The sequence below is a fragment of the Protomyctophum bolini genome, assembly GCF_963924005.1.
Source record: "Protomyctophum bolini genome assembly, chromosome: 24".
Classification (NCBI taxonomy): domain Eukaryota; kingdom Metazoa; phylum Chordata; class Actinopteri; order Myctophiformes; family Myctophidae; genus Protomyctophum; species Protomyctophum bolini.
The window spans coordinates 5,348,143-5,375,114 of record NC_137885.1 but is presented as its reverse complement, the minus strand read 5'-3'; the positions used below and the strand labels follow the sequence as shown (position 1 = coordinate 5,375,114).

At 42.4% G+C, this 26,972-nt stretch overlaps 2 protein-coding genes across 9 annotated transcripts in view; one reads left to right on the top strand and one right to left on the bottom strand.

Annotated features, from left to right (window-relative positions):
• arl13b (ADP-ribosylation factor-like 13b) overlaps positions 1–26,972 on the top strand; it is an 81,507-nt gene that overhangs the window by 19,662 nt on the left and 34,873 nt on the right. For 3 of the 8 annotated variants that reach the window (XM_080758376.1, XM_080758375.1, XM_080758374.1), the window contains 2 exons: positions 451–519; positions 2,265–2,401. The exons of 1 other annotated variant lie outside the window; for it this stretch is intronic. In XM_080758376.1, the coding sequence (XP_080614502.1) occupies positions 451–519; positions 2,265–2,341 (146 nt within the window). In that variant the 3' untranslated portion in view covers positions 2,342–2,401. Of the gene's footprint in view, positions 1–450; positions 520–2,264; positions 2,402–2,426; positions 4,784–26,972 lie in introns of those variants that run through there. 4 more of the 8 variants (XR_013963692.1, XM_080758377.1, XM_080758379.1 and 1 more) reach the window with 4 other exon arrangements.
• LOC308311415 (uncharacterized protein) lies at positions 9,508–10,530 on the bottom strand. The gene is made up of 3 exons (XM_080758102.1): positions 10,417–10,530; positions 10,080–10,222; positions 9,508–9,686 (listed from the first exon to the last, which is right to left on the bottom strand). The coding sequence occupies exons 1-3, from the start codon at positions 10,490–10,492 to the stop codon at positions 9,561–9,563; spliced, it is 345 nt and encodes a 114-aa protein (XP_080614228.1). The 5' UTR covers positions 10,493–10,530; the 3' UTR covers positions 9,508–9,560.

The following is a 26,972-nucleotide window of genomic DNA, read 5'->3' as shown; positions in this document are numbered from 1 at the left end:
TTGAAGGACCTGAATTAACCTGTGCATTGTGTACAGAGCACTCCAACTCTCTTCACCAAAAATAGCAGATCTCCCAGCCGTTGTGTTGTGAGCTTGTATTTCTTTTTTGGTGAAGGTTCCCCCCCAGAATAGGAATGCTGGGGTTCAAGTTGTTTTAAAGAGTGAGCAACGTGAATTCAAAATGATATTATGTTTTTGAACTGAAAGGTAATATTCCATATTGTCCTTAAATGTTAAATACAAAGACACGATGGATTTAACGAGATCCAGCAGAGGCGGAGAGTGAGTGAAGAGTTATTGGTAACTGAACAAAATGTAAATGTATAAATAGATTAATTAATCCTGGCGGGCTGTGGGTGTTAAAATAGCATAGCACCATTGATGATAATTAGCCACTTTTATCAATAATCACACCATTCGTACTTTGATCATCTTTATCTTTCATTTTAGTCGGATGGGCCACACCCAAGGTTTCTAGGCTTCCTAAACTGGAGCCTCTCGGGGACTTGAGACATTCTGGTAAATCTGTTCCCAAGTCTTTCAGCTGTGTCGGTCCTCGCCCGCCCGCCTCCCCTTGCATGACCACTCCTTCTAACAAGAATAACTAACTAACTAACTAACCTGGTCAGGGGCGTTGACGCGTTGTTATGGATCCCACCAGAGTAACGGGCAGAAATGGAAGTCGCTCTCCGATCTTTAGCCCAAGTTTCTGATTAAATGTGGTTTGAGATGTCAGTTACATTTAGTGATGGTTAAGTCTAGGTTAATGATGGAAGTTAATGTCTGATGAGGTAGTTTACCTCATGCCTAAACCTAAACATGCCCATTCATTTATTTATTTAATCATGTTTTGGAGGGCCAATCACTTTGCTTCTTCCCATAGCAGTGGTGGGATCTATAATTAGGCAGCAATGACCATATCATGACACGTGGTGATCAAAATGGCTGATAATGGTGAATGATCTACTAACTATCAACTTTACTAACACTATATGAAGTGTGTCAGCGTTTACTGTAGCTGGACATAATCTGTGATTCTCTGCAGAGTTCCTCAATTGTGGCTCTGTTGTTTCATGTTTTATCTTTGCATGAAATAATTGTAACTGCATGTTGCCCTTTGACCTGGATTGCGCTACTTTTCATTCTCAATTTAACATTCTCTTTAGATCACTGTGGTGGCACACTGCAGCTAAAGAAGGACCCACTGACACGTGTGTGTGTGTGTGTGTGTGTGTGTGTGTGTGTGTGTGTGTGTAATCGCCATTATTTGAGATAATAATTATTAATCGTTAAGCTTGTATGAGCTATTTCCATTATTTTTATGTTTTTTTAGTATAGTATAAATATGTCGAATGTCTTTGTATGTTGTTATTTGGCATATCTGCCATGTGCAAGTTTTGATTACAGAACCTAAAAGGCAAAACTAATTAACTGATTCATATTATGTTCCAGAGTTCAATCCCCAAAACACAATTTAAATAATCGCTAATCACAATTATTATTATAATATATGACAATTCATTGTCAACTTAAATGTTGTAATCGTGACAGCTCTGGGCATGCGCACGCGTTCTGACCTTCCATTAACTTCACAGACTAACACCATTGTCTTATCATCAATGTGTTTGAGCGTGTGTGTGTGTGTGTGTGTGTGTGTGTGTGTGTGTGGGGTACCGTTCATGTGTTTGGTCCGACGGCGCATTGGTCCGAACGTCAACCTATCTCAAACCCTCACCCTAACCTCCCCCGGGGCAGCACACCTAAACCTAACCCCCAACCCTCTCCCGACCCCCAACGCACCTCTAACCAATGCTCCGTCGTGTGTGTGTGTGTGTGTGTGTGACTGTGACAGGCATCTAACTCAGCCCTCGGCAGCATGTCTACATCACCATCTTCATCATTCAGCCTACGTGTGTCTTTGACATTGTTGTGTCTGCATGGTTCGACCAGAAAGAATATACGCTCCTTGTAAACATTATATCAGCTTAAATATAATGTTAAATGTGTGAACACTATGGACACTATCGTAAAAACACAGTAATATTCTGCAGGCATGACGCATGACTAATTGAAAAAAGAAATAACTCAATTATTCGATTCATCGAAAAAAAATTAAGATACTTTTCTTTAATCACTAAGATCTGTTATTGATCAAACTGGATTATAAGCCCAATAGTGTTACTAAGTCTTTTAATTGAACCTTTCTTGGATACAATGTTACCAATTCCATGTATCTCATTCTTTTCCCCTCCTGCCTTCCACAGAGTTTTTTGGGAAGCCCCTCCCCCCTGTCTCAATTAGGCAACAGCCTAACGGTGACAGTGATGATGTCATATCCTAACCTTTGGTTGCCTTTTGACCTCCACCCCCCCCGCCCACATGCCTTGCTCCTCCAATCACGGCTCTCTTTTGCTTTCTGTTTTAAGCACGAGGTGTGTAGACAGACACAGCCAATCAAATCCCACAGAGCCAGCTTGGGAGAACGACGCTGCAGCCGTTGAGCTCGGTGAAGACCAGTCAATGGACTTGTTCAGAGACAGAGGGCATCGTGGGAAATGGAGTCTTAACACTAAAGCCATAACTTTGTTTCACAGACTAGCAGATTTGGTGTGAAACACAGACTTTTGCCTGAGATGGATGCTATTTTTTTTTTTTTTTTTTTTTTTTGGCAGGACGGCCATGATCTGTGTTTTTGAAAAATGCATCCTTGATGCTGAAATACACTACAGACGTTCATTTGTAAGCTTTTTAAGACATTTTTAAGCCTTCATTTTATAGAGACAAGAAGCATGGAGGAGAGTGACATGCAGCAAATGTCCAGGAATCAAACCGGGAACTTGCTGTCAGGCGTTTGAGCCCACTCGGCTGTTGGATCGCCCCATGTTCATTTGTTCTCTTGCTATCAGTATTATATGTACTCTGAGCTGCTTTTCATAGAGACAAGGTAATGGTGATTATCGTTGTAGATACTTTTATCTGACTGCCTAAACTGTTTCATCTTGAACTCTGAACTGCTGACATTAAGAACTGTCTAAACCCGAGGACAACGTAACAAAATAGTGACCGTTGTCTCTAAACACTTCAAACCGATGCTTATGGCTGAATTCAAAGTGAACTAACATTGAATAAGAGCTCTTAACCATAGCTCGAGTCTAGCGTCCATATTCTGGGCATGTCATAAATGGGCAAACATTCAGTGCAAATCTATAAAATCACAACATGACAGAATTGGGACACGGGTTCATGTGGTTAACGGTGATTAACAGGAAGGAACATCGCCTTTGCTTTCACACTTTATACCAGCTACGTTTGTTTTCCTTTTTAAGTTCATGTTTCAAATATCCATAAACCAGTGGGTGCTTCCATCACAGCCGTGCATATCTTCCTAAGTGCTCATAACATAGCAGAACACGTGCAGCTCACTATCACTGTTCACCAACCTGAGATCTCTTTGTGTGTGCGAAAGTGAATGTAACGGTTAAAACGATGTCTTTCAAGATGTCATCAGATGGTTGGTGTTCCTGCTAGGGGTGAACACTTGCCACCACCAGCGCAGAGCGTCCGCATTCAGTGGTCCCGTTTAGCAGGGAAAAGGAGCCTGAATGAATGTGCATTGCACCCTTACGGTCAGGTGAATAGAAGTGTTTGGTGAATCCACCCGTATCAGATGGTGGTCTGTACGGTCCGGTGAATAGAAGGCATTGGTTTGGCCTTGATAGGGGATGGTACTTTCACCTCCACCTTGTGCTCCAGTTGCACCCTTTTCTTGAGGGCAATATCTGGTGATTCTGGGATAGTGATCAACAGAACTTGGTTCGTTGGCATTGACTTGGTGGATCACACCTTAAGAGTATATAATGAGGATCACACAGTAGACATTTGGAATTGACAATGATTCAATTGGGTAGAAAATCGGGGGGGAAAGTATTGTAGATTAATTTAACCTTAGTGTTTACCAGTATAGATAGATGGCTGGTTTTCATTTCACACACTGTGACTGCTTTGTTGTCGTTAAAGCTGACCACCAATACCTCTGTATAAAAGGAAGGACATTGTGTCTGAATTAGTTCAATGACGCTGATATCAAAGTCAATTATAGATCGGACGTCTCTCTTGGTAACAGAATTGGGAAGTTATATATTCTACACATGCACACCGCATTGTCGAGAGAAACGTGTAAAGTGTCAGTACAACACTGTTATGAAAGTTTTCCTTTTAAAACTATTGGCCAGGGATTCTTGCATAGATATTTGAAATGATGTGAAATTAATTGAGTAATTGGAAAATTTACTAAAATTTAGACAAAAAGTGTGTTTAGGTGACACACTTCCCGTAGAGATGAGGGTTAAATTCCAGGGTTTGCCTGCTGGTATGCGCTCCCGACAAACACTGATGACGGTGTGCACAGGTGGGAAGCAGTCAGATTATGTTGTGTCCATGTATGTCCATGTATGTAAAGCAGTGGTTTTCAACCAGTGGTCCTTGAGGGGGTTCCAGGTGGTCCCCAGCTAAATGATTCAACCAGTGGCCCTTGAGGGGGTACCAGGTGGGCCATTAGATGGAAGGAGATAGGGCCCGCACACCAGCTTCAGGTAAAGGAATTACTTTATTATCATCAGAACTTTCGATCTGACAGGATCTTCATGGGGTCAGTAACGACATGGGCCATTTATTTGGCTTTTAGATCGTCTTCCTCTTAAACCCAGCGGCAGGTAATTCACGTATGGAAGTGACAAGAACCGACCCACACAGTACCAGGGTGGTCAGAACATTACCCACACAGTACCAGGGTGGTCAGAACATTACACACACAGTACCAGGGTGGTCAGAGTGGCTGCTGTTTTGGTGTGCACATCACTTTGGGGTGTAACTGCGTGTGATAATAACCTGTGTTTCTGTTTAGTCCCCAATCACAGTTGCAGTGAGTCAAATGGTTTAAACATACTTAACAAGAGTGCCAGGGCCTGCGTTCCAGTACCAATGGCCAGCATCTATCTACCTGTATATTTCTTGAACACTAATCTAAATAAATATACAAACCCAGTGAATAAAGGGACAAAGTAAATGAATTTAAAAGGGAGAATGAAATGTATTTTTTTTCTTAAATGCCTGGCACTATGTGGCAGCATACATAGCCATAAAGGTCAGGGCCCAGATGGGGTGCATACGTTGGTTGGACATACAAACAGTCATTAGTCAGACAAACCCGTGCTGCGGGTTAAAAATCTCCCATGCCTTTCCTGTGAGGTTAGGGGAGGGAGGGTATCTGACTCAATGTGTGTCGTTATATCTACACATGCACCCCCTCAGATTCATGATATCATAGATATGGATTGTTTCGAATGATGTTGGTTTTATATTTGTCAGACTGTTCTAAATACAAATATAAACAAATGTTTGCGTTCGTTGTATTTGCGCGTTCATAGAAAAGGGATATATTTCACCACTGCAACAGCATATAGTCGGACTCATACTCTAGGCCTAGGATATTCTGTTTGGCAGTTTGGCTATACCATGTGGTGGCTATAAGTGGTTGCTTCAAGTGCATTTGAATGATAATCCAAACCACACAGTTCCGTCCATTTAGCCTATGAACTAGTAGCTGTAGCATACCTTTCTCTGTACACTAAATCGCTGGGTTATTTTTGGAATACAACTCAATGTGGGGTTTTTTAGGTATAGATATACTGTAGCTCCTCAAGATGACATTCTAACCATATTGGTTTGTGTGCCTTAATTCTCTGACTGTACATGGATAATGCTCCTGGACAGAGAGTCATGTTTAAAAATTATAGTATTTAACCCATTTTGGGGCGAACCCTTTTTTGGTGTTTTAAACATTGTTATAATTTAGCTATTGAAAAATAGCAGATCTATAGCGCGCCACCGAGTAGCGCGCTATGAGCTTGTAGGTCTGCTATTTTAGAAAAATCGTAAAAATGTGGCGCAAATTTGGAATATATATTTTTTCAGAACAAACGTTTTTAACTCGAATCTTTGCTTCTGGGGGGGTCCCTGGAACAACATATTTTCAGATGGGGGTCGGAGGCCAATTACATATAATTTTTTGGGGTCCTTGACATGAAAAATGACACTTTTCAGTCAAATACCTATGCATTCACATGTGTAGTAAAAAATAAATATATATATATTATATTATAGTCAAAATTGAAATATCCCTTTGAATTAAGACATTTCCTCTCAGTATTTAGTTACCGTATTTTTTTATTTCTTTTAATACTTTTTTTGTACCCTTGCTTGACAAAATCATAACGGCACAATAAAGATGTTTTAAATGATGCTTACATAATTCGGTTCAAGCTGCTTTTTTCTCAGATTGTAGCCCGGACTATGTAGACCGGACCATGGCTGTATGATTGTCCAAAAAAACAAAAAAGCGTATGGGTTCAATTCAGCAGCTTGACATGTGGCACGTTTGTTCTGAAAAAATATATATTCCACATTTTTACGATTTTTTTCAAAAATGAGCTTGTAGAACTTTATTTCAACTTTATTTATATAGCACACATCACAACGACCGATGGGCGACCAAAGGTATAAAGGTACAGGTATAAAAATAGAAAAGACAGAACAGTTACATAACAAAAGTGCAACAATATGGAGGAACAGGGAGACAAAATAAGAAAAGAAAATGGAGCTATGGACAGTATAACATTTTCATAATCGGGCACTGTCGAAGGCCACAGAGAAAAAAGTGAGTCTTCAATAGGGACTTAAAAACCAGGGGGGCCGGCCCATTCAGGGCTTTAAAAACAAAGAGAAAAATCTTAAAATGTATTCTAGCACAAGCACATTTTAATTCAACAAGGACACTCGTCTAGATATTTAGGCCTATAGCTGCTATTGCAATGTTACATTATCTGCTCCAGAGTAATTTTATTGTCTCCTCGGGCTTCTTAGAACACCCCGGATATTTTTTCTTGATTCAGTATTTAGATATTTTGATATTCGTTATCTTCCCATTTTGGAAAACTAAAATATATATATAAAATATAACCAAAATTTGTATTTAAAAAAAAAAAAGTAATACAATTAATGAAAAAAGTAATGATAAATCAATAAAACAAGGATTGACACTTCACTGTCATCTGGGAACCCCCAAAAAGCATGTGGGGGCCCCTGTCCCACAGGTTGAGAACCACTGTTCTAATACATAGTTTAGCTTACATACCGTATATATATATATTTATTTTCTTATCCCACAATTATCTAATACAGTATGTAATCCTGGGCGCTGGACTTCCTCTGCCAACCTGGGGAGAGCAATGGACTGACCTCATGCTTCCTTTTTTTTTTTCAACAATATTCATTTTATTTGGAAAAAGCAGTACAGACAGCATTTCTCTTAGATATATAAAAGGACACAAGTGCAATTCCCAGGATTCTTTTTTATTTCACCCCTCTTCCCTCCCTCCCCCCTCATCCCCCCCCCTCCAAGTGACTCTATCTCCAATGTCTCTGTATAATCCTCACTTTCTTCAGATGGACTAGGCCTACATTATTAACCTGACGCTGCCAGATCCAAGAAGCTTGCTACACAAATTTGTTTCATGCCCAATACCGCCCCCATCTGGCAGCGTCGGGTTACTACATTATGGCATCAAGTCAACACGTAACGGGGGGCAACAGGGGCAGCATCACTTCAGAGTGTACATTTCAGAAGGAGAGAGAGAAGAAAGAGTGGGCAGAAAAAGAAAGACCAAAAACAACAACCAAGGAAAACGAAAGTATTTACATTATTGCTGAGGGGAACAAAAACAAAACCGCTTTGGACTTCGACCGTGAGAAGAGGAAAAGGGTGTCTTAAACATTTTCTACAAAGATCATAAAGCAGGCCTCGTGCTTCCTTTTATGCATGTGGAGTGACTCTAGAGCTGCTTCTTTTCACCTGACGTGGAAGGAACATGTTATTCTAACCAGTTCCTTCCCTCTCCATCAGGTGCCCCAGCCGGCCAGTGTGTGGGGGGCAGTTTAGAGACCAGGGTACCTACCCTATAGGGGACAAGGGGAGAACAGGTAAACTCCACACATAAAGGGTACCTACTACCTACCTTATAGGGCAGTGATACTCGACCTCAGGCCCGCGGGCCACATCAGGCCCGCGGGACCATTATGACTGGCCCACCAATGAAAATCTAAAAAAAAAGAAAAAAAAAGAATCTGGAAAATGAAATAAAAATAAATAAATCTGAATGAAGTTATCTTTAATTACATTATTATAAGTAATACTATTAGAGTTGTACTATTACTCGAACGAAAATAAAAGCATCATTTTTTTCAAATCCTCAAAAATGATGAAAAACGGCGTGTTATAGTATTACATACGATATGGGCTATAGCCCATGGTCCAAAATGATGAGAAACGAGGATAAATGCTAATGTTTCTCATCCTCCGCAACACTCCACAATTTGCTAATGTTTCTCATCCTCTGCAAAACTCCGCAATTTGCTAATGTTTATCATCCTCTGCAACACTCCGCAATTTGCTAATGTTTCTCATCCTCCGCAACACTCCGCAATTTGCTAATGTTTCTCATGCTCCGCAACACTCACACTTTTTTCCTCAAAATTCAAAAAACGATTGGCTATAACCCATCGGTTTTTTTTTTTTTTTAATTTTTTTCAAATCCTCAAAAATGATGAAAAACGGCGTGCTATAGTATGCCGTACGATATGGGCTATAGCCCATGGTCCAAAATGATGAGAAACGAGGATTAAAAAAAATAAAAAAATGCAGTGAGTGTCCAACAATGAAGTACTGTATAATGTTACTTGACATGTCATACAATTATGCCATATTATAAATAGATTATAGTGCATTATAGTTTTTATAATGTATTATATGCATGGGCTTCATAGAAAGTGTTAGCAGATTTCTCTCTGAATTTTGACAGCCTAGTATTTGCTCTAAAGCTTTAGTTTTATGAAACAGGAAATAAAGAAAATATCTAGTTAATGAATAATTTTTAAATTAATAGTTGATTTATAAACATGATTTATTTAAAAATATAGTCTGACATTATTAAATTATCATTACCGAAACAGACGTTCTCTCTACCGCAACATACTTAAGTATAGCGGTGTATGAGAATGGGTGTTGATGAGAAACATTAGCATGCTACTAGTCCTACATACTTACCTAGCAACCCCATTCTAGCCTACTACGTTCATCTTACGGTGGACATGTTTGCCTGAAAAGGAATCTTTGAAATGTTTCATAGTTTTTTTTAGAAATATATTGCTTTCAAATTTACAATGGTCAAAAATGATGAAAAACGAGGATAATTTATTTTTTCAAAAATTGGCAGACATGAAATGTTTCATAGTTTTAGAAATATATATAGTGCTTTCAAATTTACAATGGGGCTCAATGGCAGACATTTGCACGTCAAAAAAGCACTTTCACCTAGAAACTCTATTCACACTTTTTATTATTCAGCTTACTGTGCAGACACATGCTGGAACTTTTTACTTTGAGTTATTTAATGTCATGCAAACTTACATTACATTTTTGAAGACAACAAAGACAATGGTCATGTTTATTGATGCATCATTCGGCCAGCTCCCAGATGACAATTATCAAAGATTAAACTGTAATCAGTGCCACCAGCTTTGACAAAATCGGAAACGGTCTTGCTCCCCATGAAATCTTTGGTTTCAACGCTCTGCGAGAATAAAAAAAAAAAAATTAGTTACATTTGTATACAGTCTAATAATTATTAAAGATCACTAAAATACTACGGTAGGCCTATCTAGAAAGGAAATATCATTTTGTCAACCATATGCTTTAAAACAGTCGAAACACAGCCGAAAGCCATACAACAGCTTGTAGTCCAAAATGTTGTATCAAACCATGTGACTTCCATTGGAAATGCATTGGGGCGGCCATGACACATATACATCTTGCTTACATCTAGCATGCATCAATGTTGTATGCTAGATCGAAAGGTGTGAGTGGGGCCTAACAATACTATTCTCAGCCTGCTGTTTAGCACTATAAAGTAGTATCTCACTTTAGTATACTATACAGTAGTCTACAGTTAGGGGACTGACCTGACTCCAGAGTGGCTTAAAGGTCCAATCCGAACGGACATCCCATCCAAGGGTCTCTTCATTCTTTCTGCCTTGTACACAGCAGAGTTATACAGCCTCCTGAGGTCTGACGCATTGGATAGGTCATAATTGTAGGAACGAGCACCTCCTGAAAAGTTAGGTCGAAAGCAACAAATAAGAACATAATATATTTCAGCTACAAGTTACAACAAAGTGCAGATACAATACATACACGCTGCAATACACTTTGATCTGTTATGATTATACAGTAGTGTGTGTGTGTGTGTGTGTGTGTGTGTGTGTTTTCATCATACAATAGAAGATTAAAAAGTAACAACATACCACCACCAGTAGATGACTCCACAGCAAGCACCAGCACATACAGGAAAGGTAAGATAAGCATTTTATTGGAGAACATGTCTGGTATAATCCTTTGTTTTGCTTGAGCACAACGTTGTTAATAGTTTTAGCTTTTTTTTTAAACTCCTGAAATGTTACAGTAGGAGCCCATCTTTGCAAATGCGCCTCCCCATTTTCACTGTGCGTCAGTGTGTTGTTTTTCTACTTTACTGTGTTTCATCTGGCAGTGGGGGACAGAACAGTTTGAAGGATTTGGGAGGATGGAATTCGCCCCTGGAAAGTACAGGCTTGCATCAGATTGAAAATCCTGTTTGATATTACATAACTCAGTAAACATATCCCCTTGTAGTTTTAGACAGTTAAACAGTCAAATGATACATTTGGGCTTGGATGATGCAAGCCCTGGATGTCCCATTATTGCCAAAGTTTGGTTTTTCACCTCTGAAGCAAACAAATCAAACACAACGTTTACCAGCTTGCCTGTGGTAATCCATTGATTTTGTTTATAGAACAACTATTCCTTTTGTACTATTCCTTTATGTTCTACCAATCTTGTTTTCGAAGTTGTGTAAAATTGTGATTCTATAGAGGCTGTTGAAAATGAATCCTATATACATCCACATATAGGGTGAACATTATGCGAAAATAGCAGATCTACAAGCTATCGCAACACGATACATTGTGAGCTTATAGATTTGGTTATTTTCACTCAAGAGATTTGCTGTCAAAGATGGGCATTCTTTCAAATACATTTTTTTTGTATTTTGGCTGTGACGGAAAGAATATATGTATCAACTATCAAGATACTTTCAGATCTTGTCTTTTCTGTATCTTTATACATGTTATGTGATTTTATTCTCAAATTGACACATTTTAAACATTTTCACAGGTTTATACTGTACAGTATGTCATTTTTCATGATTTTATTCTTTTTTATCGTCGAAAATCATGAAAAACAACATAGGTTACCATATGTCGCTTTTCACGATTTTAATAAAGAAAATTATCGTTGAAAATCATGAAAAACGTATTATAGTAGTATAGTATATCTCTTTTTTTATTGTCAAATCTTGAAAAACTATATGCTATAGTGTGTCGTTTTTCATGGTTTGAGATATTATAGTATGTCTTCGAAAACCATGAAAAACGACACACTATAGTATCTGTATGCCGTTTTATAGCGGCTTTTATACAAATCTGGCATCGGGCCCAGTGCTGGTCTGACAATACGATCAAGACAGAACAAAGCTTACATTGGTCAAGTACGCATGGCTGGTGCTGTAGACTCAGTGGGAAGTGCATGTTCTGCATGTGGCTTGGATGAGGTCTGGAAACTGAGTGAGGGCTGTGGAGTGAGTGACTGCTTATATGTGGCACACCTAAACTGTGATTGGCTAATGAGTTGAGTGGTGCGATGGCAAACAGGTGTCTCATTATGGATGCAGGGAATGGGGAATGTCCACCAGGGGCTGCCATTCAGGGAGCATGGATGTATACGTTTTGTTTAAACAATAACCGTGTTAAGGTGGATAAAAACCATGTGGTTCTCAAACAAACCGTACGTTTCAGCAGCACGCCCACGCGTGGACACACATGCTGGAACTTTTGACTTTGAAATGTTTTGTAGTTTCTGAGTTATTAACTTAAACGCCCAATGCATTCTCAATGGCAATAGCACAAACTTTGGCATGCTACTGCCTACTGTACTATAGTAGTCTACTGCAGTGATACTCAACCTCAGGCCCGCAGGCCACATCAGGCCCGCGGGACCATTATGACTGGCCCACCAATGAAAATCTAAAAAAAAGAAGAAAAAAAAATCTGGAAAATGAAATAAAAATAAATAAATCTGAATGAAGTTTTCTTTAATTACATTATTATAAGTAATACTATTAGAGTTGTACTATTACTCGAACGAAAACGGGGGGGGGGGGGGAGATGCAATGCAAATGAAAGACATATAGGGCCTGATTCATTAAAAAGAAATACGCCACCGTTACACTGTGGCGGAAACAGATATCGTATTTATCCGTCCGATCAAGCTACGTTGAGATGACGTGTTATTCAGAGAGCGGTGTGTACCACAGGTGCGCTGGCGTATCGCAGGTGTATGTCATACTGAATGCAGTGGGTGCAAAGTGATCGGAAAAGCACCCGACAACCTCATTTGCATTGATCCACGCCCCATATCGCACCATAAAAGGCTTCAAGCATGACTCAGCAGACAGCAGTTTGGTCTGTCAAAAAAAGAAAAAAGGCTTTGCAGCCGCAGACTATGCGGCTTGAGGCTTCACAGCCGCGGTCAATGCATGAATATAGCCCGCACTCTATTAAAATGTCCACAACGGTGCGTGCTCCGCTGCTGAAGCAATATCATTATAATTTATTTAATTAAGTTCGGGACCAAGGCGGGTGCTGCACTCACACCTTTGCAGTCAGAGGTAAAATATAGGCTATCCGATATTTAAAATATCGGATATATGTCAATGCAAAAGTCGTCTTTTGAGAGAGAGAGAGAGAGAGAGAGAGAGAGAGAGAGAGAGAGAGAGAGAGAGAGAGAGAGGGGAGAGAGGGAGGGGGGCATGGCTTGCGCGATAAAGAACAGTACAAGCATATACATTCATAAGTGAATAATTGGGATCCTCTTGTCTGAAGAATTTAAGAAATTATAATCCAGTGAGTTTATCCAGTGAGTTAAACTATTCTGTGTGTGGCATCCATGCATGTGATCAATATCAATACATGATATTAATTTGTAGGCCTACTGTTCACCACACGACCAAATGCTATATTACAACTCGGCAATGATAAGCCCTTATAGGCTACTGATGAATGCACCTGAGGGTTATAAAAAAAGAAACAACACTCGCCTGCAGAAGTAAAATAGATATCCGATGTATCAGATGTAAATTAATTTCATGATGTCGTCATATTAAAATGATTCGCGGGACACGGCAAACTCATGATGAGATCAATGTAGTAGCCTACAGCATATAGCCTACACAGCCACAACGTTGCCCATATTAATTTATAATTAATTAAGGTGAGCTGGCTTAAAACTGACTGGCCAAATTGCACGCTGTGGATTTATAGCCCTCGTCGTGACTGCTGTCTGTCTGTCAGACCGGCATGTCTGTCAGTCTGTGAACCATAGAATGCCATAGATAGACCATATAACAGTCGGGCCAGGCCGTGTTCTGTCCTTGCCGGGCTCACCGCGCCGTTATATTAATTTTCCAATGTAAATTTCACCCAGATTGGACTCGGTTCAGCGGCCGCATGCTGCTGTCCGCCCCCCCCCCACACACACACACACACACACACACACCGACAGTCAGAGAACTGACTCACTAAACAACACTAACACACACTAAACAACGTTGGATTCGTACAGTACAGAATGCAGATAAGTTTAGGCCTATGTTCTTATTATAATTGTGAGTTTGTTTTTTAACATGCAGCGCGGGTCCACGGGAGCCGATCTACAAGCTCACAACGCACTGCGAGTAGCCTAGAGAAGGCTGTCAAGTGAGCAGCGCAATCGCGCATGCTATAGAAATATCCTAATAAATAAATAAAAAGGTGTCGCTTGCAGGGGCAGTTTCCTTATGGGACTTGACTCTAGAATGCATGCATAGGCATACAAGTGCATGTGCACTCGGCTTTTATATATCATTTTTTTATGTGCTGAACAATGTTAGGGTCGGGACACATGCCTACATATTTTATCTGCGATTTGGGAACTATTTATTGATTCAGCATGAAGACTAAAGCCTTCTGAATATATCCGTAAATTCGTCCGCCACCTAAAGAGGTCCCGTGGGATTTTACGGAGTTTCCGACCAACCTACGTGAGCGTCAAGTTCACGGCCATTTCCATGAATTCCAAATTAATGTGGGAAATCCACGTAAATGCCTTTCCGCTAGCTTCACGTCATTATATCAGCGTAAACGCGTTGAAGAATCAGGCCCATACTGTGTATCCCTATTCCCTGACATAATTTTATAGCTAAACGGACAGAATTCTATTTTATTTGAATGATGAAACCCAGCTGCCATTAATAGTTGGAAATGGAAATGGAAATTGCGGAAATTGCGGAAATTGTAATTGCGGAAATTGCGGAAATGGTGGAAATGGAAATTGCGGAAATGCGGAAATGGAAATTGCGGAAATTGCGGAAATGGTAATTGCGGAAATGGTGGAAATGGAAATTGCGGAAATGGAAATTGAGGAAATTGCGGAAATTGCGGTAATGGAAATTGCGGAAATGGTAATTGCGGAAATTGCTCTTCAGTTATAGCTATCTATTTTCAGGTAGATTGTTTTATTTTACTCAGTCAGCCATATCACTACTCATTTTTTTCATGAAAAAGGTCATAGCTGGGTAATCTATTTTCAGGCAAATTGTGTTTATTGTATTTTATTTTACTCAGCCATAACAATTTATTTTCTTTTAACCAACTTGCTGGCTGGCAGGCAGGCAGACAGCTACTCATAGACAGGCAGACAGACAGACAGCTACTCATGGAGAATTGGACAGGCAGGCAGTCAGACAGCTACTCATAGACAGGCAGACAGACAGCTACTCATGGAGAATTGGACAGGCAGGCAGACAGCTACTCATGGACAATTGGACAGGCAGGAAGGCAGACAGCTACTCATAGACAGACAGACAGCTACTCATGGACAATTGGACAGGCAGGAAGGCAGACAGCTACTCATAGACAGACAGACAGCTACTCATAGACAATTGGGCAGGCAGGCAGACAGCTACTCATAGACAGACAGACAGCTACTCATGGACAATTGGACAGGCAGGAAGGCAGACAGCTACTCATAGACAGGCAGACAGACAGCTACTCATGGACAATTAGGCAGGCAGGCAGACAGCTACTCATAGACAGACAGCTACTCATGGACAATTAGGCAGGCAGGCAGACAGCTACTCAGACAGGCAGACAGACAGACAGCTACTCATGGACAATTGGACAGGCAGGCAGGCAGACAGACAGACAGCTACTCATAGACAGGCAGGCAGACAGCTACTCATAGACAGGCAGACAGTAAGACAGCTACTCATTGACAGACAGACAAATAACTACTCATGGACAGACAGACAGGCAGGCAGGCAGGCAAAGAGCTACTCATGTTATGTTATTATGTTATTATAACAGCTACTCATGTTATGTGCAATAATTTGTGCAGTTATGGAAACAGCTCTTTGTGTTTATGCAAGAAAATGTAACACATTTTATTTATTTACATATTGTGTGCATGCACATTGTACTTTGATACATTTTGCGAAAATAAAGCAATTGAAAGAGAGAAGTTATCAAGTATCATTAATGTCGTAATTTTATCTACTGGCCCCTGGCCCCTTGCCATTTTTGTAATGTGGCCCACAGGTAAATCTATTTGAGTATCCCTGTTATAGGGGACAAGGAGAGAACAGGTAAACTCCACACATAAAGGGTACCTACTACCTAGTACCTACCCTATAGGGGACAAGGGGAGAACAGGTAAACTCCACACATAAAGGGTACCTACTACCTAGTACCTACCCTATAGGGGACAAGGGGAGAACAGGTAAACTCCACACATAAAGGGTACCTACCCTATAGGGGACAAGGGGAGAACAGGTAAACTCCACACATAAAGGGTACCTACTACCTAGTACCTACCCTATAGGGGACAAGGGGAGAACAGGTAAACTCCACACATAAAGGGTACCTACTACCTACCCTATAGGGGACAAGGGGAGAACAGGTCAACTCCACACATAAAGGGTACCTACCCTATAGGGGACAAGGGGAGAACAGGTAAACTCCACACATAAAGGCCCTTTTGCCAACCCCACCTATAGGGTACTGGTACTGATTCTGCGGAGGAGAGAACACGCCCACAGTGACCTGTTGTAGATGTGAGGCGACAGTGACTGCACCAGGGCTGTGAATCTTTGATTCCATTCCCATTTCTTGGGGTCACAATTCGATAAAAAAATCGATCCAACTCTATATTCTCAATTCAAAAATACATTCCAATGCATTTTTTTTTCCAGATTCAAAACGATTGTCTATTCAAAATTATTCTCGATTCAATACTGCAATACAATACAGCCGTGCTGATCTGAAGTGACTAGTAATGACTACAGTAACTTGAAAATGACTGAAGACATTTTTTACTGTGATTAGGGTAAGCTTACATTTCATATCACAAACGCCATGTAGTGAAAACTATTTTTGGAAATCATGAATCGATTTTGAATCGTTCATAACGGGAATCGCAATTCTAATTCGAATCCCTGTGCACCACCATGGGGACCCCTAGACTACATGTTTCTATAGGACACGAGACTCGTGTCCACAACATAGCCTACATGTTTCTATAGGACACGAGACACGTGTCCACAACATAGCCTACATGTTTCTATAGGACACGAGACACGTGTCCACAACATAGCCTACATGTTTTTATAGGACACGAGACACGTGTCCACAACATAGCCTACATGTTTCTATAGGACACGAGACTCGTGTCCACAACATAGACTACATGTTTCTATAGGACACGAGACACGTGTCCACAACATAGCCTACATGTTTTTATAGGACACGAGACACGTGTCCACAACATAGCCTACATGTTTCTATAGGACACGAGACTCGTGTCCACAACATAGCCTACATGTTTCTATAGGACACGGGACTCGTGTCCACAACATAGCCTACATGTTTCTATAGGACACGAGACTCGTGTCCACAACATAGCCTACATGTTTCTATAGGACACGAGACACGTGTCCACAACATAGCCTACATGTTTCTATAGGACACGAGACTCGTGTCCACAACATAGCCTACATGTTTCTATAGGACACGAGACACGTGTCCACAACATAGCCTACATGTTTCTATAGGACACGAGACACGTGTCCACAACATAGCCTACATGTTTCTATAAGACACAAGACTCGTGTCCACAACATAGCCTACATGTTTCTATAGGACACGAGACTCGTGTCCACAACATAGCCTACATGTTTCTATAGGACACGAGACTGTCCACAACATAGCCTACATGTTTCTGTAGGACATGAGACACGTGTCCACAACATAGCGTGTTGGACACGTGTCTGATGGGACGTCCTGATAGGAACTCTGGCGAGTGACGTTACGATAAGGACTCTGGCCAGCGATGTCGTCCTCCCAGGGACTTTGGAGAGCGATGTCGTCCTCCCAGGGACTTTGGAGAGCGATGTCGTCCTCCCAGGGACTTTGGAGAGCGATGTCGTCCTCCCAGGGACTTTGGCCAGCGATGTCGTCCTCCCAGGGACTTTGGCCAGCGATGTCGTCCTCCCAGGGACTTTGGCCAGCGATGGCGTCACAGGGTAGCTCTTCGCAGAGGCTGATGATCGTGTCATACCGCTCCGGCGGCGTCCAGGCGTCTTCAAGGGTCGGGAAGACGGAGGACACGCCAGGGGCCTCGAGAGCACGGGATTTGGAAAAAGTTTTGAATTTGCAGTGGGGAATCTCATGCCGTCATCACTGGTATTTACGTGTTCATCATATATCACAATAAAGAAATATTATCGTTTTCATGGACACATTGCTTGGTAAAGACAATGCATTTGCTATTGCTGATTTTAAGCCTCAGTATTTTACAGAGACAGTAGTTACACGGTACCGTTTTGGTGTTTTCACTAAGCATTATGTTATACTTTAGCTATTGAAAAATAGCAGATCTACAAGCTCATAACGGTGCTGGTCTGCTATCTTTGAAAAATCGTGGAAACGCGGCACACATTCAGAGCGAACGTTTTTTTTTCAGGCCTAAATAATTTTGTCTCACCTGTTTGAAATGTGGCGGCAGGCTGACCTTGGGGTTCAGGAAGCGCCGTCCCCTGTGAACCAACCAGGCGGTCAGCAGCATCACGGGTAGGAGCACGGCCAGCGCCGCCAAGCCGCGCACCAGCTGGGGCGGGGCGGGGGCCGCCGGTGGCGGGGGGGGCCACCGCTTCTCTCCGCCTGCAGCAAGCCAAAGAACCACTGAGAGAGAGTTTCCTGAACGAGGTATACCAAAACACTTCTCAGTGGTGTTAAAGTTCTACGTCGTCTAGCTTCGGGCTCGATGTGTTGACTAACGCGGGAGTCGGGGAGGGCATACTACACACACACACACACACACACACACACACACACACACGATACAACTCACCTGGGGTCATTTCACACATGGGTTCTGTGTCGTCTGCTTTGTTTCCATATGCTGGTATTTCGAGTTGGACCCGCACCTTGAAGCAGTATTTGGCCCCAGACTCCAGGGGCCAGAACCTGTGTGGCTGTTTGGTGAGTAACTTCTCAGACACCTGGTGAATATAAACGCATATAGTGAATTATGCTGCCTCAGCAGATAGACAGACTCGGGTGGTATATATGGTCTCAAGGGTTTACAAAAGCACTAGTCTTAGCCCATGATGTCACCACACCACCCAACACCACCGTGGTCCCCGGGTTGATTGAAAGTCAGGTGGTGGTCCCTCATTCAAAGTCACACACGTTACCGCAGTGAAATTTGTTCTCCGCATTTGACCCATCTCTGGGAGCGGTTTGAGCTGCAGCCGTGCCGCGCTCGGGAATCATTTGATTCGTTGATTTGACCCCCCCAATCCAACCCTTTGATGCTGAGTGCCAAGCAGGGAGGCATAATTGGGTCCCATTTTTACAGTCTTTGGTACGACCCGGGCCCGGGGATCGAACCCCCGACCTCCTAGTCTCAGGGCGGACACTCTAACCACAAGGCCACTGTCGCAATCATTCGAAGAGAGCTTGTAGAATAGATCGTACGTCGTTCTCCTGGCCTTCTTTCCAGTACTTCACAGCGTAGTTGACTTTACTGTAGCACTCCGTCAGTCGCGATGAGACCCTCAGCGGGGGGTCTTCGATGGTCATCTCTATGGCTCCGCCCTTTGCGCGCAAAGCCACTTTTGGAGGACCGATGACCGCTGCAGGGCAGACAGGATGACACAGAAAAGGGAAGGAAAGTTGCAGGGAATTACATCAGTAAAATAAATATTGTTATTAACCATATTATTGATGTATCACCGTTTCAAAACGGTTTCATGAGATAACTGTAAATAGATGACTGAGTTATAACGATTACAGATATATATTATTTTTAACCCATTCTGGGCGGGAACCCCTTTTGGTGTTGGCATTGTGTTATACGCTTTAGCTATTGAAAAATAGCAGATCTACAAGCTTGTAGCGCGCCACCGAGTGGCTTGTGGGTCTGCTATTTTTTTTTTTTAATCGAGGATGTATAGAAGACATTTTTTTTAATCTGATCTCAGGTCAGTACTTTTTCTCCCCACCACTCGCACAGCATCATAAAGTGCAACCGACTCACTTTCCTTCAGGGGAACAAAGTCGACGTTGGACCATTTGGACTTTCTTCCTCCCAGCTCCGTTCTCACTCTCAACTTATAATGTCCGAAACAGCTGCTGATGTTGGGACCAAAATCACACTGTTGGGCCTGTTGCACGTCCTCCTGGCACAGAGGGACGTCACTCTCAAAGCCATCACTGTCAAACAAAGAAACAGGCATTTATTATATTTATTTCAACATTTAGATAACGTCTTTAACCCATTTTAAGACCCGAGTTAAAAACAAGTCACTTTGAAAGAATATATATTCAAAGATTTGCGCCACATTTTTACAATTTTTCAAAAATAGCAGACCTACAAGCTCGTAGCGCGCCACTCGGTGGCGCGCTATGAGCTTGTAAGATCTGCTATTTTTCAATAGCTAAATTATAACAGAATGTTTAAAACACCAAAAGGTGTTCCCATACAGAAGGGGTTAAATGCCATGTGGCTGATACAAAATAGTATTTTGTAATTTGTCACAATGATAATGATAATTTGTATAAGCCGTAAGTGTGCCAGTACAGTATATGTGTGTTTGTGCACATGCATGTGTGGTGACGACGCTTGTAAAAATGAGAAAAGGGGGCCGCACACACGTAGCCACCATGCTGTATATTTATTATTGTCCGGCCTTTCGGCCTTCTTCAGGAATAAACAAGCCAAACACACACTTATAGGGGAGCAACAACAGGTGGACTCCATAGGGGTTGTGGTCGTCATCAGGAAAAAACCAATCGAGTGATTGGGAAGCCATTTTGAGGCAAGTAACAATGCATAAATGCCAAATATAACCAGAATAGATAAACATTCAATGCACAATGACCACCAGCTCAGTGACCTTGTGGTTAGAGTGTCCGCCCTGAGACTGGGAGGTCGGGGTTCGATCCCCGGCCGGGTCATATACCAAAGACTGTAAAAATGGGACCCAATGCCTCCCTGCTTGACGCTCAACAGCATCAAGGGTTGGATTGGGGGTAAATCCCTGCGACATACTAGCGTCATGTCCAGGGGGTGTACTTGTACATCAAGCTGCCTCACGCTACAGAAACAGGAGATAGGCTCCTGCCCTGTGGGCCTCATCGCTCGGCAAGGCTATACTTACTACTTACAATGCACCAGAAGTGTTTACTGTTTAGCTATGTGCAATAATAAATATGTGTGATGACGCTTCCCAGATGAAATGGGGAACATCCATTAAGGTTCCTCATGTGACCTGAAGGAGCCATTTCTGCCTGTGTGTGCCTTTAACCCGTTTGATGGGCGGGTTCACCATGGGGGGTGTGTGTCACACAGGATTGACATAATGACACAGGTGCAACAAGCCAGGTTGAATGGTTTTGGAAGGTATGGGCACAAGGCTAGAGATCACACGGTTTTTACCGTATCACTGTATTTTGCATAACAAAAACTGCTGTATTACAGAACCTGTAAACAATAAACTCACCCTACTGCAGTCAATGCCTGGACAATATAATATATACGCGTCAAAAAACAGTTTCTGTATGCATGTGCCCAGCCGAGAGGCAAAGTAAAGTTTGAGCTTGCCTCTACATGACCTTTTCATTTGTTCTAACTGTAAAGTGTAAACTTTACGTCGTTCCCTTTTGCATCACATGCACACACAGCTTTCATTCATTCCTCTTTACATTCTCTTTCTATTCTTTTCTTTCTCAGGCATCAAGCTGGACTGCACAGTTACTGTAAACTGACAATTACAGCTTTGATAAACGTGTCATGTATGTATCTGTCGTATATCACATTTACCAAGCCCCTTTTATTGTCTTTGCATCCAGAGATAGCATTTATTTTTCTTGGTGCAGTACTTGGTTTAGACTAGTCATTGGTTAGACCATTTATTAGTCCTACAACTACAACCTATCTCAAACCCTCACCCTAACCTCCCACGGGGCAGCACACCTAAACCTAACCTTAACCCATGTCTAACCAATGACTAGTCTAAACTAAGTATTCACCCCTTTATTTTCTACCACTGGTTCTCTGTTGTGTCCTTGGAACCCCCAGGAGATAAATAGTTATAGGAACCAACTGGACCCTTTATGGGTCTGTAAATTAAGCTGGGGGTCCCAGAGATGAAGTTTGTAACAAATGGGGGTCCTAATATGGCCTAAAATGCATATCAAACTAGAGGAGAGGTCATTGAAATCAAATAAAAAAGTTTGAGAATCACTTGTTCAGACTGTTAAAATTCTGGACGGGGAACCCCTTTTGGTGTTTTAACTAAACATTATGTTATACTTTAGCTATTGAAAAATAGCAGATCTACAAGCTCATAGCGCGCCACAGAGTGGCGCTCTACGAGCTTGTAGGTCTGCAAATCGTTGACAAATCGTAAAAATGCGGCACAAATCTTTGAATATATATATATATTCTTTCAGAGCAGAACGTTTTTTTTTCTTTCTTTTCCTCGACGTCAGGCCTAAATGGGTTAACGCCGTACCTGAACTGCGCTGTGTACACCAGACCTTCGGGTGGGTCGGGAGGGGCTTCCCACTTCAACACAACTTCAAGGTCCTATAGCTTTATTGTCCCTTGCGGGAAATTGCTTTGCAGCCAGATAATGGTAAAGAAAATCACACCCGTGTGAACCGAGTGGTGCAACTCCCCTCTCTCTCCCCCCTCCTCTCCTCTCTCTCATTAGCAGGCAACAGTGCAGCACTAATAATATCTCTCTCTCTCTCTGTTTCGGGCACAACAGTGCCCCTACTGGTACTCATAGTCATATATACTATGCTTGCCTCAGGCTCCCAGCATATCAAATCATTTTTACTGCACACATTTGAGGCTATCTTTGGTTCATATAGAGTGAATTGAATAGAGATGGGAGGGTGTTGAAGCACGTGCCACGCCCCCGGGGGGGGGACTGACTGTGACTTGTGAGCATGATCAGCCTTTACTGTATCGTCAACACAAATGACGTATAGCAATGAATGCCGACAGGTGGCATTCCGTTTACACACATGCACTTGAAAGGGACCTCAGTGGAAATGAGCTTTATTGACAGATATCCTATACTGACGGCCCATTCATCCAAACAGAAAAGTCCTATCTGATCGTATTAAACGACGTCAAATAAGCCAACATTGCAACTGTACGGAAAGCTTGAATTATCCTCTTTCAATCTGTAAAGTTTTTGTTTCATAAAAATCCACCTTAGACATGTTATGACTCGTGCTCGTTGGATATCACTCAACAGCCGTGCGTAGCACCTGTTGAATTTGCACATAATGCAGGAGGCAGCATTAAAACGAGTGTTTCCAAACTTCAACACTTGAAGTTTGAAGTCTACAGTGGATTTTTATGAAAACAAACACTTTGCAGATAGTAAGAGGATAATTGCAATGTTGGTGAGTTTGACGTTGTTTAATACAATCAGACTTTTCTGTTTGGATGAATAGGCTGTCAATGCATCTAGTTGGCACCTTTCTGGCAAGATGGCAGCGGTGTGCATAATAGTATATCAATGTATCTATCAATCGATGTATGCCGTGTCCTGTCCTGTCCATAATTATGTCCATATGTTTATGACATTTAGGAGCAGAACGAAGCTTATTCTTGAGATTGCTTCTGACATTTGGAGCAAGACAAATCAATCCTATAGTCTCTTTTGGCAAATACTAAAATGCAGCTCCACTGTCAAGTACCGCTCAAAAATGAATGCTGCCACTTACCGTTACCGTGTGGCGGTCCCTCTACTGTACCCTCTACTGTACTGTACTGTCTGTACTGGCACACCCGAAAGCATCATATATAAAGTTAATACTTGCGTGTGTGTTTGTGTTTGCGTTAGGTTGCGCACAGGTGGTGAAAAACAACCATGCTGTTTTCGTGCTCATACCCAGCCACCCACCCACACACACACACACACACACACACACACACACACACACACACAGCTCCGTAAGGGAGTGGGTTGCACCACTCAACACATATAGCTCCGTAAGGGAGTGGTTGCACCACCCAACACACACAGCTCCTTAAGGGAGTGGGTTGCACCACCCAACACACACAGCTCCGTAAGGGAGTGGGTTGCACCACTCAACACATATAGCTCCGTAAGGGAGTGGTTGCACCACCCAACACACACAGCTCCGTAAGGGAGTGGGTTGCACCACCCAACACACACAGCTCCGTAAGGGAGTGGGTTGCACCACCCAACACACACAGCTCCGTAAGGGAGTGGGTTGCACCACCCAACACACACAGCTCCGTAAGGGAGTGGGTTGCACCACTCAACACACACAGCTCCGTAAGGGAGTGGGTTGCACCACCCAACACACACAGCTCCTTAAGGGAGTGGTTGCACCACTCAAAAGTGATGTACGTGCGGCCCCTGCCAGCCTGGGAGGTGAAAGGAGGGCGGCTATAGGCCTCTTTCTGGCCTGGATTCATAGAGGAACAATGTAACCTGACCGGTTGGAACACTTTGACGTCACCACCTCTTTCATAGTTGTGATTGACGACGCCATCAGATGAACTCCCGACTGTTGAAGATTGTTGGAGGTGCGGATAAGCAGTCTTTTCTTTCTCCACAAGGTATGTGAATTCACCGTGTATACTACATCGTATAATATGACTGTAAATATTTTTTACAGACCAGATTAACGACATAAATGAAAGTGTGTCCACTCTCCGATCCGCTTCAGTCTTATACATCATGCCCATGCCTACTTGTTCGACGCTTGGCTATAGGTACCTTTAGCATCCGATCCTGGGCACAGAGGATGCCCTTTCGCATGCCATCTTGGCGACAGAAGGATCATAGCTGATTCCCACCCTATTGGTGGGCGACACGGAAGGCCCTGAGGTCCGGCTTGACCCCTGGGAGACGTGCCTGAGCGAGGCAACCGCTGGGTGAGTGTCGCCTGGTGTCGCCTGGTGTGCCTTCCTTGTTGTCTGTGTTTTAAACTTGGTTTCAATGTTTTTAATGGTAACACCGTCTTGTTTTCAGTGAGTCCACATGCTTATAGTCATCGTCCCTATTATATTTGGCAAGTTGGTCAGTGAGAATGATTAGAACATATATACTTAAGCAATATTACACGAGAGCGCGTGGGTTAACGTGATTGTTGCCACGACAGTGATGCGGTCAGGAACGAGACGAAGTCGAGTTCCGCAAGCATCACTCAAGTATACTAGTGCTATTCAATCTAAAAACTAACAAAAAACTATAACTGAATTATGTCAAAACTAACTAAAACTAAACTATAATGAAAAAAACAAAAAACTATTATAACCTTGCTTCACTTCCACCTGTCCTCTCTGTGTCCTCTCAACCCTTGCTGCTTGGCACAGCGTGTAGCCTACAGGTATGTGCACAGTGTGTAGCCTACAGGTATGGGCACAGCGTGTAGCCTACAGGTATGGGCACAGCGTGTAGCCTACAGGTATGTGCACTGCATGCACTGATGGAATTACTATTTTTCAATAGCTAAAGCATAGCGTAATGCTAACACCAAAAGGGGTTCCCGCCCCAACATGGCTTAATGTCCAGTCCAGTGTCCACCATGGAAAACTAGCTATATAAGACTGCAATTGTGGCTACTTATAATTTCTGTCACAGATCCCGTATGTATGCCTGGCTGTATACACTACACACACCTTTTTAATAATAATGGACGTGGATTTTATGGGTGCTTTTCACTTTCTGTTTCCAGCAGCAATCTGTTGTTTGTATACAGCAATACGATCGATACACATAATGGGATCCATCCAAGTTTACCTGCAGAAAATGAGACGACGGTTGAAGCTGGACCCGCTCCGAGAAGTGGGCCGCCGGTACCCGCTGCTCTGCTTCCTCTTACTGGTCCTGGTTCTGTCCACGGTCCTGTTCAACAGGTGGGCTAGACAAAATACATACTCAGTTACTTATACTATAGCCCTTAATTACCCGTTGTGAGATATTTGCCCGTGGGGGGTATACTGCACCCGGGTGCGTTTGTAATTGACTAATCAATTCATTAATAATCATTAATGTGTCAAATCGAGAAAAAAAAGGGCTTCGTTACGCCCTCCATCAATGCCAGGTCAATGCCTGTGTGAAAAGTGGGAGTGATTGGTGCAGGCAGTAAGGAGTTACGGCAGTGTTTCTGACAGACACACACACACACACACACACACACACACACACACACACACACACACACACACACACACACACACACACACACACACACACACACAGACACTCAGACATTGTTAGAATTATAGTATGATGATGATGATGATGATGATGATTGCTTGCTTCTTGTGATAGCGTAAAGGCATCACGTGCTATTAGCTTTCGATCATTGCGCTGTGGTTTCTTCATGACGACAGAATGCACTGTCATTTCTTGTGTTCCACAGATATATACACCTCATCATGGGACTTTGGTCCTTTCTGGCTGGCATGGTGACGTTCTACTGCCTTCTGGGACCCGAGTCGCTGCTCCCCAACGTCGTGTTTCCATCAAGCCAAAGATGAAGGTATAGGTCAAAGGTCACTGATAGAGGGACATCCTCAGTGTATGAGTCCTTACCAGGGGGGCAGTCAGAGAGATATTTTGTGAAGCCACTAAGGAAATGAAAGTTCATATAATGGCCTGTTGTGGCGCTGTCACTGGACCCAGAAAAACCCATATCCCCATAGAAGTCCATGTATTTTGGCCCAACTTCACCTAGACTGTATTACCTTAATAAACATGGTCATGATACTTTTGCTTCACTAGTTTAAAGTCTCATTTCTAATGTCATAATATTCTTTTTGGAAAATGATCGGTCCCATTTATAAAAAAAATTACCATAAAGTCGTGCATGTTCTGAGGGGCGTGGCTACCGTTACAGTCTATGAACGGGATCCCCCACCCACTCGAGTCAAAATAAAAACCAACAAAGAAGAAGGGGGAAGTCCCGCCTCGTTGTCTGGGCCAGCCAATGGGCCAGCTGGCCTGAACTGGGCCAAAACGGATCTAGAAAGATGGCGACTTCCATTGCAAGGACTGACAGGCTTCATTTTATGTTCATGTTAGACCCGCGGAACGCTTTGTCCATATTTTTTACAGTCTATGGTCCTTACAGTGATTGAAAGGATGACTGACCTGTTTTAGGATGCC

Bases quoted from the DNA above. Each gene is read 5' to 3' on its own strand.
- LOC308311415 (XM_080758102.1), bottom strand. From the start codon at position 10,492: ATGTTCTCCAATAAAATGCTTATCTTACCTTTCCTGTATGTGCTGGTG. The intron at 10,223-10,416 runs GTATGTTGTTAC...CTAACTTTTCAG, and splicing joins GGAGTCATCTACTGGTGGTG to GAGGTGCTCGTTCCTACAAT. The intron at 9,687-10,079 runs GTCAGGTCAGTC...TTATTCTCGCAG, and splicing joins GACCTTTAAGCCACTCTGGA to AGCGTTGAAACCAAAGATTT.